General features: G+C 42.2%; 2 protein-coding genes across 3 annotated transcripts in view; one reads left to right on the forward strand and one right to left on the reverse strand.

Annotated features, from left to right (window-relative positions):
• The window catches only part of LOC110499111 (ATP-dependent RNA helicase DHX8), a 28598-nt gene extending 21261 nt beyond the window's left edge, over nucleotides 1-7337 (forward strand). For both annotated transcript variants that reach the window (XM_021576024.3, XM_036955958.2), the window contains exons 21-23: nucleotides 4256-4452; nucleotides 6127-6306; nucleotides 6578-7337. In XM_021576024.3, coding sequence (XP_021431699.2) covers nucleotides 4256-4452; nucleotides 6127-6306; nucleotides 6578-6797 — 597 coding nt within the window. In that variant the 3' untranslated portion in view covers nucleotides 6798-7337. The remainder of the gene's footprint in view (nucleotides 1-4255; nucleotides 4453-6126; nucleotides 6307-6577) is intronic.
• A 2449-nt stretch (nucleotides 7338-9786) lies between these two features.
• LOC110499110 (ETS translocation variant 4) overlaps nucleotides 9787-15524 on the reverse strand; it is a 41192-nt gene continuing 35454 nt past the window's right edge. Inside the window, exons 11-12 of the mRNA XM_021576022.3 lie at nucleotides 10829-10930; nucleotides 9787-10573 (exon numbers count right to left, since the gene is read on the reverse strand). Coding sequence (XP_021431697.1) covers nucleotides 10346-10573; nucleotides 10829-10930 — 330 coding nt within the window. The 3' untranslated portion in view covers nucleotides 9787-10345. The remainder of the gene's footprint in view (nucleotides 10574-10828; nucleotides 10931-15524) is intronic.

A 15524-nucleotide genomic window follows, 5' to 3' on the forward strand; every position in this document is an offset into this window, starting at 1 on the left:
CGTACCAATGTGTCGGAGGAAACACTTGGTTAGCGCGCACTGCGCCCGGCCTGCCACGAGTCGCTGGTGCGCGATGAGACAAGAATATCCCAAGCCCTCCCTAACCCGGACGACGCTAGGCCAATTGTGCGTCGCCCCACGGACCTCCCGGTCGCAGCCGGTTACGACAGAGCCTGGGCGCGAACCCAGAGAGTCTCTGGTGGCACAGCTGGCGCTGCAGTACAGCGCCCTTAACCGCTGCGCCACCCAGGAGGCCTCCTCCAGCATCTTCACAAGGTCCTTTGCTGTTGTTCTGGGATGGATTTGCACTTTTCGCACCAAAGTACGTTCATCTCTAAGAGACAGAAATCATCTCCTTCCTTAGCGGTATGAGGCTGGTGGTCCCATGGTGTTTATACTTGCGTACTATTGTTTGTACAGATGAACGTGGTACCTTCAGGCATTTGGAAATTGCTCTTGTGGAGGTCTACAAGTTTTTTTTCTGAGGCTGATTTCTTTAGATTTTCCCATGATGTCAAGCAAAGAGGCACTGAGTTTGAAGGTAGGCCTTGAAATACATCCACATGTCCACCTCCAATTGACTCAAATGATGTAAATTAGCCTATCAGAAGCATCTTAAGCCATGACAGAATTATCTGGATTTTTCCAAGCTGTTTAAAGGCACAGTCACCTTAGTGTATGTAAACTTCTGACCAACTGGGATTGTGATACAGTGAAATAATCGACTTGTGTCATGCACAAAATAGATGTCTTAACCAACTTGCCAAAACTATAGTTTGTTAACAAGAAATTTGTGGAGTGGTTGCAAAACAAGTTTTAATGACTACAACCTAAGTGTACAGTCATAGCCAAAAGTTTTGAGAACGACACAAATATTAATTTCCACAAAGTTTGCTGCTTCAGTGTCTTTCAATATTTTTGTCAGCTGTTACTATGGAATACTGAAGTATAATACAAGCATTTCATGAGTGTCGAAGGCTTTTATTGACAATTACATGAAGTTGAAGAGTCAATTTTTGCAGTGTTGACCCTTCTTTTTCAAGACCTTTGCAATTTGCCCTGGCATGCTGTCAATTAACTTCTGGGCCACCGTTTGTCAGAATTTGTGGGGTTTTGTTTGTCCACCCGCCTCTTGAGGATTGACTACAAGTTCTCAATGGGATTAAGGTTTTAGGAGTTTCCTGGCCATGGACCCAAAATATATTGATGTTTTGTTCCCCAAGCCACTAAGTTATCACTTTTTCCTTATGGCAAGGTGCTCCGTCATGCTGGAAAAGGTATTGTTCGTCACCAAACTGTTCCTGGATGGTTGGGAGAAGTTGCTCTCGAAGGATGTGTTTTTGTGAGTGAGCCCACTCCCTTGGCTGAGAAGCAACCCCACACATGAATGGTGTCAGGATGCTTTACTGTTGGCATGACACAGGACTGATGGTAGCGCTCACCCTATCTTCTCCGGGCAAGCTTTTTTCCGGATGCCCCAAACATTCGGAAAGGGGATTCATCAGAGAAAATTACTTGACCTCAGTCCTCAGCAGTCCAATCCCTGTACCTTTTGTAGAATATCAGTCTGTCCCTGATGTTTTTCCTGGAGAGAAGTGGCTTCTTTGCTGCCCTTCTTGACACCAGGCCATCCTCCAAAAGTAATCGCCTCAATGCGTGCAGATGCATTCCAGTCTGTTATTCGTACTCAATCAGCATGACAGTGATCTCCAACCTTGTCCTTGTCAACACTCACACCTGTGTTAACCTCTCTGGGATATGTGGGACGGTAGCATCCCACCTCGCCAACAGCCAGTGAAAGTGCGTGTTTGGCACAATTTGGCCAAATTCAAAACAACAATCTCATAATTAAAATTCCTCAATCATACAAGTATTTTACACCATTTTAAAGATACAATTCTCGTTAATCCAGCCAGTGTCTGATTTCAAAATACTTTACAGCGAAAGCACCACAAACGATTACGTTAGGTAATCGCAGAAAAACACAGCCATATTTCAGTCACAAAAAGCACAAATGGAGGTAAAATGAATCACTAACCTTTGATGATCTTCATCAGATGACACTCATAGGACTTCATGTTACACAATACATGTATGTTTTGTTCGATAAAGTGCATATTTATATAAAAAAAATCACATTTCATATTGGCACGTTACGTTCAGTAGTTCTAAAACATGCGATTGTGCAGAGAGCCACATCTATTTACAGAAATACTCATTATAAATGTTGATGAAAATACAACTAATATACATGAAAGTAGAGATATACTTCCCCTAAAGGCAACCACTGTGTCAGATTTCAAAAAAACTTTACGGAAAAAGCAAACCATGCAATAATCTGAGTACAGCTTTCAGACAACAAAGCAGCCAAAAAGATATCCGCCATATTGGGTAGTCAACATTAGTCATAAATAGCATTATAAATATTCACTTTCCTTTGATGATCTTCATCAGAATGGACTCCCAGGAATCGCAGTTCCACAATAAATGTTTGTTTTGTATGATAATGTCCATCATTTATGTCCAAGTAGCTTCTTTTGTTAGGGCGTTTGGGAAACAAATCCAAAAGCGCGTTCAGGTCTGTTGCAGCCCGTAGAAACTTGTCAAACTAAGTATAGAATCAATCTTTATGATGTTTTTTATCATAAATCTTCAATAATGTTCCAACCGGAGAATTCCTATGTCTGTAGAAAAGCAATGGAACGAGAGCTAACTCTCTTGTGACCGCGCCTCAGAGCCTGTGGCAATCTGCCAGACACCTGGCTCAAACAGCCCTTATGAGCCCCCACTTCACAGTAGAATCCTCAAACAAAGTTCTTGACTGTTGACATCTAGTGGAAGACGTAGGAAGGGCAACAACCCCACTGTATCTACAATAGGGGCAGAGTTAAAAAAAAAAAAAAAAAAATACAAGCCTCAGATTTCCCACTTCCTGGTTGGATTTTTCTCAGGTTTTCGCCTGCCATATAAGTTCTCTTTTACTCACAGACATCATTCAAACAGTTTTCTATCCAATACTACTAATAATATGCATATATTAGCATCTTGGACTGAGTAGCAGGCAGTTTACTCTGGGAACCTTATTTATCCAAGCTACTCAATAATGCCCCCCTGTCACCAAGAAGTTAACGAGAGAATCACTGACATGATGTCAGCTGGTCCTTTTGTGGCAGGGCTGAAATGCAGTGGAAATGTTTTTGGGGGGATTCAGTTCATTTGCATGGCAAATAGGGGCTTTGCAATTAATTGCAATTCATCTGATCACTCTTCATAATAGTCTGGAGTATATGCAAATTGCCATCATAAAAACAGAGGCAGCAGGCTTTGTGAAAATATATATTTGTGTCATTCTCAACTTTTGGCCACGACTATGTAAACTTTCGACTTCAACTGTATATACAGTATATATTATATAACACACACACTACCGTTAAAGTTTGGGGTCACTTAGGAATGTCCTTGTTTTTGAAATATATATTTTCAAATGTCCATTAAAAGAACATAAAATTGATCAGAAATAAAGTGTAGACATTGTTAATGTTGTAAATGACTATTGTAGCTGGAAACGGCTGATTTATGAAATATCTACAGAGGCCTATTATCAGCAACCATCACTCCTGTGTTCCAATGGCACGTTGTGTTAGCTAATCCAAGTTTATCATTTTAAAAGGCTAATTTGTTATTAGAAAACCCTTTTGCAATTATGTTAGCACAGCTGAAAACTGTTGTTCTGATTAAAGAAGCAATAAAACTGGCCTTCTTTAGACTAGTTGAGTATGTGGAGCATCAGCATTTGTGGGTTCGATTACAGACTCAAAATGGCCAGAAACAAAGAACTCTCTTCTGAATCTCGTCAGTCTATTCTTGTTCTGAGAAATGAAAGCTATTCCATGCGAGAAATTGCCAAGAAACTGAAGATCTTGTACAACGCTGTGTACTACTCCCTTTACAGAACAGCGCAAACTGGCTCTAACCAGAATAGAAAGAGGAGTGGGAGGCCATTGTGCGCATGCACCCTCTGTAGGATTAGAATACCCTTGGGCAGGGGGTGGTTTATGGGTTTACAACAAGAATCAACTGCTGTCACAGCTGTCACATTTGTTGATGGTGGTGAATTATGGTTGACTGACTTTCCTAACTTGTCATATGTTGCTTGACATCTCCAACCATAATGAGACAGTTGTAGCCTAATGTGATTTAATGTTGATCAGTTGGTGGCCAGTCCTTATAGTAATTGTATTATCTGGTGCCCCAGGACAAGCAGCAGATGGCAGACCAGAAGAAGGCTAAGTTCCACCAGGCCGAGGGAGACCACCTTACTCTGCTGGCTGTCTATAACTCCTGGAAGAACAACAAGTTCTCCAACCCCTGGTGCTTTGAGAACTTCATCCAGGCCCGTTCCTTGCGCAGAGCCCAGGATATCCGCAAACAGATGCTGGGTATCATGGACAGGTAGGACACTCATCATAAGCATATGTAAGTAATACTATATCCGGCAAAGTTCTCAAATGGTAGCTTTACTTGTGAGTCATATTAATCCTGTGACTCAAAGAAGCAATCTCTAGGGCCTAAATTTAACCTTATCTACAGTGCATTCGGAAAGTATTCAGACCCCTTGACTTTTTCCACCTTCTGTTATGTTACATCTTCTTCTGAAATGTATTCCATTTGTTTTTTTTCCTCGTCAATCTACACACAATACCCCATAATGACAATGCAAAAACAGGTTTTTAGAATGTTTAGCAGATTTATTAAAAATAAAGACCTGAAATATCACATTTACATAAGTATTCAGAGCCTTTACTCAGTACTTTCTTGATGCACCTTTGGCAGAAATTACAGCCTTGAGTCTTCTTGGGTATTTACACATATTTTCAGGTCTCTCCAAAGATGTTCGATCGGGTTCAAGTCGGGGCTCTTGCTGGGCCACTCAAGGACATTCCAAAACTTGTCCCAAAGCCACTCTTTCATTGTCTTGGCTGTGTGCTTTGGGTCGTTGTCCTGTTGGAAGGTGAACCTTCGCACCCGTCTGAGGTCCTGAGTGCGCTGGTGCAGGTTTTCATCAAGGATCTCTCTCTGTACTTTACTCCGTTCATCTTTCCCTCGATCCGGAGTAGTTTCCCTGACACTGAAAACATTCCCACAGCATGATGCTGCCACCACCATGCTTCACCGTAGGGATGGTGCCAGGTTTCCTCCAGATGTGACGCTTGGCATTCAGGCCAAAGAGTTCAATCTTGGTTTCATCAGACCAGAGGAACTTGTTGGCCAACTCCAAGCAGGCTGTCATGTGCCTTTTTACCGAGGGGTGGTTTCCATCCACTCTACCATAAAGGCCTGATTGGTAGAGTGCTGCAGAGATGGGAGAACCTTCCAGAAGAACAGCCATCTCCACAGAGGAACTCTGGAGCTTTGTCAGAGTGACCATCGGGTTCTTCGTGGTTCCAAACTACTTGATTTTTAAGAATGATGGAGGCCACTGTTCTTGGGGACCTTCAATGCTGCAGGAATTATTTGGTACGCTTCCTCAGATCTGTGCCTCAACACAATCCTGTCTCGGAGCTCTACGGACAATTCCTTTCACCTCATGGCTTGGTTTTTGCTCTGACATGCACTGTCAAACGTGGGACCTTGTATAGACAAGTGTGTGCCTTTCTAAATGTCCAGTCAATTTAATTTTACCACAGGTGGACTCCAAGTTGTAGAAACAACAACAAAGGTATTTCTCCTTTTTTGATTTTTAATACTTTTCAAAAAATTCTAAAAAGCTGTTTTCGCTTTGTCATTATGGGGTATTGTGTGTAGATTGATGAGGAAAATAATAATTGTAATACGTACAAAAATATAAATGCAACATGCGACAAATTCAAATTCATGGATTATCTTGGCAAAGGAGAAATGCTCTCTAACAGTGATCTAAACAAATATGTGCACAAAATTTGAGAGAAATTAGTATTTTGTGCATATAGAACATTTCTAGGATCTTATTTCAGCTCATGAAAAATGCACTTTTAGCATTTATATTTTTGTTCAGTTTACTTCATAGAAAATCTACAGGCCTTACTGTATCAATATGTCAGACATAGGACGCCAATAATTCACCTTTACTTTGACCTGTTTTATCAGGCATAAACTGGACATGGTGTCTTGTGGCAAGGCCACAGTGCGCATACAGAAGGCCATCTGCAGTGGTTTCTTCCGGAACGCAGCCAAAAAGGATCCCCAGGAGGGCTACCGTACGCTCATTGACCAGCAGGTGGTGTACATCCACCCCTCCAGTTCCCTGTTCAACCGCCAGCCTGAGTGGTGAGTCTATACCCGTGGGGGTTATAGGCATAGTCTCAAGTTTACATTGACATTCGTCAATTGTTACTCGTAAAAGTTTTTGACATCCTTGCCTCTATGTAGTAGAGTCATTGTATAGATCAAACATTTTTGGAAAGTAAAGAGTACTGTATAAGTTTATAGACTGATAGTTTTTAAATATATATGATCAGGCAATAGAGCTCCAGAAAGGTTAAAAACGTGCTCTTCTGTACACTAATTTCCCCCACTCCTTTCATCCCCATATTGCCAGGTTAGTGTACCATGAGTTGGTGCTGACCACTAAGGAGTACATGAGGGAGGTGACCACCATTGACCCACGCTGGCTGGTAGAGTTCTCGCCGGCCTTTTTCAAAGTGGCCGATCCCACGCGTCTCAGCAAACAGAAGAAGATGCAGCGCCTCGAGCCCCTCTACAACCGTTACGAGGAGCCCAACGCTTGGAGAATCTCCCGTGCCTTTCGCAGGAAGTAGAGGTGTATCCCTATACCCTTACACACAGGCTCACACCACAGCAGGAGAGAGAGGGAGACTGTCCTTGACAACTGGTTGAGAAATACCCCGTCCATTGTTCCTTGCTGTGTTCCTTCCGAGTCATTTGGCTTCATGGTCAATGTCAGTTAACTTACCTCCCATCAGACAGATAATCAAGTGCCCATATATTACCAAAAAGTTTGTTTTTGTCCAATGTATAAATTATCTCAAAACAGAACATTACGGATTCCCTCAAAGAAAATGACCATTAAGTGATTAGGAAGGAGACTGGACACTTTAAGTGGGCAGTAATCTGATCAGTCAGTGGAAGTCTGTTTGTTTATGAGGACACAATGCTCAGAGTCCATTTAGTCTAGAGGTCTCATGTAATATAGTTTATATCTAGGGAAATGGATCGGACTTTGATTGTGGTCAACAATTACCAGATCTGTGGTTTTATTAAGATGACGGAAATGTAAGCGAACTGAAATGAGTGATATCTAAATGACCATATTTTTCCATATTAAATATTGGATGGTCTCATGTCTGCTGATTTTTGTCTTGTTGCTGTTATAATTAAACTGTCTTGGTCCGCCAATGATGGGAATGGAAAGTATAGTACAGACAAGTTACAGAATTGGCCCTTGCAGAACTACCATCAAAAGTCAACTGATTTTAATTTCTGAATGTTCAGGTGTCCCATTACAGCTGTGTGCAGATACAGTGCATTTGGAAAGTATTCAAACCCCTTGACTTTTTCCACATTTCGTTATGTTACAGCCTTATTCTAAAATGGATTAAATCGTTTTTTTCCCTCATCAATCTATGCACAATACCACATAATGACAAAGCAAAAACAGGTTTTTAGAAATGTCTGCACATTTATATAAAACAAAAAGAAACTGAAATAACATTTACATAAGTATTTAGACCCTTTACTCACCACTTTGTTGAAGAACCTTTGGCAGCGATTACAGTCTCGAGTCTTCTTGGGTATGACGCTACAAGCTTGGCACACCTGTATTTGGGGAGTTTCTCCCATTCTTCTCTGCAGATCCTCTCAAGCTCTGTCAGGTTGGATGGGGAGTGTTGCTGCACAGCTATTTTCAGGTCTCTCCAGATATGTTTGATTGGGTTCAAGTCTGGGCTCTGGCTGGGCCACTCTGTGTTGTCTTGACTGTGTGCTTATGGTCATTGTCCTGTTGGAAGGTAAAACCTTTGACCCAGTCTGAGGTACTGAGCACTCTGGAGCAGGTTTTCATCAAGGATCTCGCTGTCATTTGCTCCGTTCATCTTTCCCTTGATCCTGACTAGTCTCCCCTGCCGCTGAAAAACATCCCCACAGCATGATGCTGCCACCACCATGCTTCACCATAGGGATGGTGCTAGCTTTCCTCCAGACGTGACATGACTCATGGCATTCAGGCCAAAGAGTTCAATCTTTGTTTCATCAGACCAGAGAATATTTTTTGTCATGGTCTGAGAGTCCTATAGCAACAGTAAAGCACCCCCACACTATAACACAACCTCCTCCATGCTTTACGGTGGGAAATACACAAGCCGAGATCATCCGTTCACCCACAGCGCATCTCACAAAGACACGGCGGTTGGAACCAAAATTCTCCAATTTGGACTCCGAACCAAAGGTCACATTTCCACCGGTCTAATGTCCATTGCCTGTGTTTCTTGGCCCAAGCAAGTCTCTTCTTTTTGGTGTCCTTTTAGTAGTGGTTTCTTTTCAGCAATTCGACTGCAAAGGCCTGATTCACAGTCTCCTCTGAAAAGTTGATGTTGAGATGTGTCTGTTACTTGAACTCTGTGAAGCATTTATTTGGGCTGCAATTTCTGAGGCTGGTAGCTCTAATGAACAGAGGTAATTATGGGTCTTCCATTCCTGTGGTGGTCCTCATGTGTGCCAGTTTCATCATAGTGCTTGATGGTTTCTGCGACTGCACTCGAAGAAACTTTCACATTTTCCATATTGACTGACCTTCATGACTTAAAGGAAGGATGGACTGTCGTTTCTCTTTGCTTATTTGAGCTGTTCTTGCCATAATATGGACTTGGTCTTTTATCAAATAGCCCTATCTTCTGTATACCACCCCTACCTTGTCACAACACAACTGATTGGCTCAAAGGCATTAAGAAGGAAAGAAATTCCACAAATTAACGTTTAAGAAGGCACACATGTTTATTAAAATGCATTCCAGGTGAGTACCTCATGAAGCTGGTTGAGAGAATGTCAAGAGTGCAATGCTGTCAAGGCAAAGGATGGCTATTTGATTTGTTTAACACTTTTTTTGTTTACTACATGATTCCATATGTTATTTCATTTCATGTCTTTGCTATTATTCTACAATGTAGAAAATAGTACAAATAAAGAAAAACCCTTGAATGAGTAGGTGTTCTAAAACTTTTGACCAGTAGTGTGTCTTTAAAAATTTATTTGAATACATTTGCAAACATTTTGAAAAACATGTTTTCGCTTTGTCATTATGGGGTATTGTGTGTAGATTAATGAGGAAAACATTGATTTAAGTAATTTTAGATTAAGGCTGTAATGTAACAAAGGGGAAGGGGTCTGAATACTTTCCGAATGCACTGTATTAGGAGTGGAACAGTCTGACCTATAACAACCTTCGTAGTAATCACGTTTCCAATTCACATAAGGTGTGACCACTGATAATGTCAGCATGTGAGGTCGGAAATGCATGTGCTCTTTTGTCAACGACTTTGGGAGAATCTCAATTGCATACTCCTCGCGTACTCCCCTCAAAACCCATTGGATGAGAAAGCCAGAGGAGAGAGGACTCGAGGAGTATGCAATTGAGAGTCTGCCATAGACTGAAGTTAGATTAACTGATTTTCATGCTCATGATCATACTGTAAATTACTCCATGTGTTGAAATAACACCCATTCTCCCTCTGTGTAGCCATTCCAAATCTGTCACAATGTTATCAGAGAAAGAATATATGTCTTTGCACAGAGTAGTAGTAATATTGTGTCTTTATTAAGCAATCTCTTTAACCACAGTCATGTGTATGGATTAAATAGGCCTCAGAAGTGAGAGGAATGCAGCTGTTAAAAACTCAAAGAAACACCATAGCCTTTTTATATACAAGTGAATGGGGTGGACATGTGCAATAGGGGCCGGGGCCGGGGTAGGCAACTAGATTAGATTCAGACGCGGGACTATTTTTTTCCCGGAGCGGATGGTCGGGGGTCCCCGGAACATAATCATTTGTACGCTGCAAATTGACCACAACTAAGCCCAAAAAAGAGATTGTATTTGAAAAAAACAACTTTCATACCTTGATTACATTGAGACATTATCACCTCTTTTTATTTGTGGGAATACTTGGGAACAAATGTCCTAAATTAAACACATTTTGGGCTGAATTCCAGGTGATGTTAGTCTTTGACAAAACGAAAACCAAACATTTTTTGGAGGCCCCGCCCCCCGAAAAAACACTTGTCGGTCGGTTTCGGCCCACGGGCCGGCTGTTGCCAACCCCCGACAGAGAGGATAGCGGGTGGGGTGGTGGCATTAGTACATGTAACCTTTGGAGTAGGGCTGGGCGCCCATGTTTGGTGGGGCTTGTTCACTGGGGTAGGAGGCCCCCTCGTCCATGTGGGACAGGGGCACAGTGTCCTCCTCGTTGACGTAGCGCTCAAACTCTGCCTTCAGGCTGGGCCGCTGGTTGTCGGGGAAGGCCAGGGAGATGAGAGCCTCGGGCTCGCACACAAACTTGTAAACATAGCGCTCCCCTGCCACCTGCCAATACGAAGGAAAGGAATTCCTTTGTTAGGTATGTTCATTAGTCGGTGTTGTTATACTAATGCAAGTGTGTGTAAAAAATCGAATCAAATAAATCCGATATACACATTAGCCATTTAATGTAAAATATTGCTTCTAAACGAAATGGAAGAGCCAACCATATGATCGGCAGACCCATCGCTCTGAGACACATTTGATCTACTGAATAAAGCATATTGTACAGCTAGGTTTATAAATGCCTTTAGTTTGAACCTTTTGCATAATGCCCTTCTCGTAGTAATAACGCAGGGAGCGACTGAGCTTGTCATAGTTCATGGCTGGACGGTTCTTCTGCATGCCCCAGAGCCTGGCCACCTGAGGAGAGAGGGAACGAGGGAGGGAAGAGAGCAAGAGGTGGTTACATCTGGGACTGTTCAGCTCCAGGCCCTCTGCTCTTCACGGGTGAATGAACACACATTAAAGGAGACAAAGTTTTTAACATCTGCCAAAGGACACTCCTATTATATTATTTTATGGATTGAGGACCTGTGTATATATTCTATATTCATTTAGCAGGGGTGGCACACCGCGGCTTAATTGTTGCCCCCTCTGCCCAAATTCTTTTGGGGCTATATATGTATTTTTGCGGAGACGCACTTTCAAATGGATAGTCGTATAGGCTCAATGACTGGAAGTCTATGGGAACAGCTAGCATGTCGTTGCGCAATGGAATAGCTAGCATATAACTGCGCTAACGCTAGTAGTAATCTTAGCCTCCCCGGCCACCACTGAAGAAACAAATCCTAGGGGGAAAGCTGCTGGGGCCAATATGAATGAATTCCAAATAATTTGCCCTGTAGGGAACAACACCATTTTTCTTCCTTCTGCCTGCAAATCTCCAAAGCCACCACTAGGGGATCCTCGGTGACCAGTTTTGAGGCTCTTTCTCTCTGAGTTAACTGGCTCATCATATCAAAAGCCCCCACATGTGGATTCACTTCCTTTTTATATAACCCATCACCACTTTAATGCAACCAGAGTCCCACAATGTGCACAGTGAAATGACCCTGGTGCCAGGTTGTCATAGAGGCAGCATCGTGAAATATTGTCTCAACCTCAAGTTGAACTCCCCACTGACAGCCTGCTAATTCCAATACCTACGAAATGTCTCACATCTCCAAACGAGAACAGAATGGAACCGCGCCGTCTGAGATGTGTGTTGATGACAAACAGCCTGGTCACTATAGGAAGACTTGAGTGTGGATAGAGGACACGTTGAGAAGGCGTAGTCGACTCCTGACTTAGGGGTTTAGGGAATGCTGATTTCCCTGAGCAGACTACTCTCTCGGATCCTGAGTGGACACTCAACCTTAGCTGCTCTTGTAGTATGAATTATTTATGTACAGTAGCCAGATAATGGAAGTATCATTGTATCAGAATGTTTCTAAATGTCTTGTAAATTCAGTTATCTGTTTGAGTAAACTTCAAGTCAACAGCTCAACTTCAAAAGCATCTCTCAACCAGTCCATTTACTTATAGGTGATGTGTAGTGAATATGAGGTGATGGAGCTCATCTTCCATTTTGTGTGTGTATCTCCTGTTATTAGGTGTGGTAAATAATGCATGGAGGTTAATGGGCAACTGGCAGTTTAGATCAGTGCACGGCCCCAGAGATGGCTTAGAAGGGTGGAGGGGGGAGCAATCTCAAACATTGAAACCTTTTTCTAGAGAAAGCTCAATCAGTGTTAAAGGGGCAATCAGTGCTTGAAACCATAAAGTGTACTCCTCTCCCCTGCTTCGGTAAAAAGCTGGGGTTGGAGAAATCCAACCACTCTCAAATTCATCAACAGAGCTATGGACTTACCGTCCATGACCGTCCATCAAAATGATAGTGTTAGCCATGTTTTGAGGCTATATACCCACATAAAAAATACTGCAGTTTACTATAGAATACAACAGTACTTACTATAGAATTATGTAGTAAACTGTAGAATACTATACTAAACACTAGTATACCTATAACATGTGTAGTACTTACTAGAGAATGTTGTAGTATATTGTAGAATACTATAGTAAATACTACAGTATACTACTTACCACAAACACTACCGTAATGTTTGCAGAAACACTACAGTATTTAATTTGCATATACCCTGCCCATTCCCCTCCCCATATCCAAATTTGTGCCACCCATAAGTGAGAAACCTAAAAGCCAATTATAGACCATATATTGTGTTCCCTACAGGTTATCAAAAGAGCAGGAGCTCTGAACTGTCCGTTTAGACCTAAGTTTTACCCAGCTACAGATTGGGAAAATTTGCTCTTTCAAGTATTTTGTCCAGTAGGTTTTCTTCGCTATGTCAAAGATAATAAAACAAAAACACTATAGTAAATACTACAGTAATGTCAGCAAAAACTCTACAACAAGTACTACAGTCCATACTATACTATAATACACTATAGTATATACAGTGCCTTCAGAAAGTATTCATACCCCTTGACCTATTCCACATTTTTGGTGTTACAGCCTGAATCCCCATAATCCCCATTACACACCTTACCCCATAATGACAGAGAACATGTTTTTATACATTTTTGCTCATTTATTAAAAATGAAATACAGAAATATAAATATTCATACCCATTTGCTCTAATGCTCATAATTCATTTGATCATCCTTGAGATGTCACTACAACTTGATTGGAGTTCACCTGAGGCCAATTAAATTGTGAAATGATTTAGAAAGAAACACACATATGAGGTCCCATAGTTGACAGTGCATGGCAGAGCAGAACCTATACCATGAAGTCCAAGGAACTGTCCGTAGATCTCCGAGAGAGAATTGTGAGGAGGCACACTGTATATCCTTGGTCCTTCGTACAAAATGAATTGGCTGAGATGGGAGAACTTTTTTTTTGTTTGTTTTTAATTTTTACCCCTTTTTTCTCCCCAATTTCGTGGTATCCAATTGTTGTAGTAGCTACTATCTTGTCTCATTGCTACAACTCCCGTACGGGCTCGGGAGAGACGAAGGTTGAAAGTCATGCGTCCTCCGATACACAACCCAACCAGCCGCACTGCTTCTTAACACAGCACGCATCCAACCCGGAAGCCAGCCGCACCAATGTGTCGGAGGCTACACCGTGCACCTGGCAACCTTGGTTAGCGCGCACTGCGCCCGGCCCGCCACAGGAGCCAATTGTGCATCGCCCCACGGACCTCCCGGTCACGGCCGGTTACGACAGAGCCTGGGCGCGAACCCAGGGACTCTGATGGCACAGCTGGCGCTGCAGTACAGCGCCCTTAACCACTGCGCCACCCGGGAGGCCCGAGATGGGAGAACTTGCCAGAAGGAAAACAGTCTCTAAAGCACTTCACCAATCTGGGCTTCATGGGAGAGCGGCCAGATGGATGCCAGTCCTGCGAAAAAGGTACTTGAGCACGCCTGGAGTTTGCAAAAAAGGCACGTGAAAGACTGAGAGCATAAGCGAAAAGATTCTGTGGTCTGAATGCAAAGCGCCCACCTAACACCATCCCTACCATGAAGCATGGTGGTTGCAGCATCATGCTATGGGGATGCTTTTCGACTGCAAGGACTGGGAGACTGGTAAGGATAGAGGGAACAATGAATGGAGCCAAATACAGGTCAACCCTGGATGAGAACCTTCTTCAGAGTGCAAATGACCTTAGACTGGGGCAAAGATTTACTTTCCAACAGGACAATGACCCCATGCATACATCCAGCAAATCTGGAATGGTTTCAGGACAAGAATGTGAAAGTCCTATAGTGGCCCAGACTTGAATCACATTGGAAATCTGTGGAAAGACTTGAAGATTGCTTTTCACCACCGCTCCCCATCTAATGTAACAGAGCTTGAGAAAATGTGCTAACATTTCTAAAAACATGTTTTCACTTTGTCATTATGGGGTATTGTGCGTAGATGGGTGAGATTTTTTTTAATCCATTTTGAATTCAGGCTGTAACAAAACTGTGGAATAAGTCAAGTGATATGAATACCTTCAGAAGGCGCTGTACTACAGTTTTTTTCTTACTACAGTATTTATACTGAACAGAAATATAAATGCAACATGTAAAGTGTTGGTCCCATGTTTCTTGATCTGAAATAAAATAATTTTCCATATGCTCAAAAAGCTAATTTCTCTCAAATTTTGTGCACACATTTCTTTACGTCCCTGTTAGTGAGCATTTCTCCTTTGCCAAGACAATCCATCCACCTGACAGGTGTGGCATATCAAGAAGCTGATTAAACAGCTTAATCATTACATGGGTGCACCTTGTGCTGGGGACACCAAAAGGAATTTAATGTTCATTTCTCTACTATAAGCCGTTTTAGAGAATTTGGCAGTACGTCCAACTGGCCTCACAACTGCAGACCACATGTAACCAAGCCAGCCCTGGACCTCCACATCCGGCTTCTTCACCTGCGAGATCGTCTGAGACTAGCCACCCATACAGCTGATGAAACCAAGGAGTATTTCTGTCTGTAATAATTCATTCTGGGGAATAACTCATTCTGATTGGTTGGGCCTGGCTCCCAAGTGAGTGGTGAGTGGGCCTATGTCCTCCCAGGCCCACCCATGGCTGCACCCTTGCCCAGTCACGTGAAATCCATAGTTTAGGACCTAATTTGTTTATTTCAATTGACTGATTTCTTTATGAGCTGTAACTCAGTAAAACAATTGAAGCTGTTGCATGTTGTGTGTATTTTTTTGTTCAGTATATATTCTAGTAAACTGTAAATACTACAGTAAATTCTGTAAAAACACTACAATGAATACTATAGTATTTAAACATAGCATACGATAAAAAAAAATTCATGTGGGTAGTGTTTTAACTTTTTTTTTTTTACAATTACTTTGTTTACAAACATTGGAGTAAAACGAGCTTGTATTTTGGGTTCTGATGTGGTATGACAGTTGAACTAAGTTCATTAGGCGTTTCTAAGTG

This window comes from Oncorhynchus mykiss, chromosome 20 (genome assembly GCF_057628025.1).
Source record: "Oncorhynchus mykiss isolate SJ-2025 chromosome 20, ASM5762802v1, whole genome shotgun sequence".
NCBI classification, from domain to species: Eukaryota; Metazoa; Chordata; class Actinopteri; order Salmoniformes; family Salmonidae; genus Oncorhynchus; species Oncorhynchus mykiss.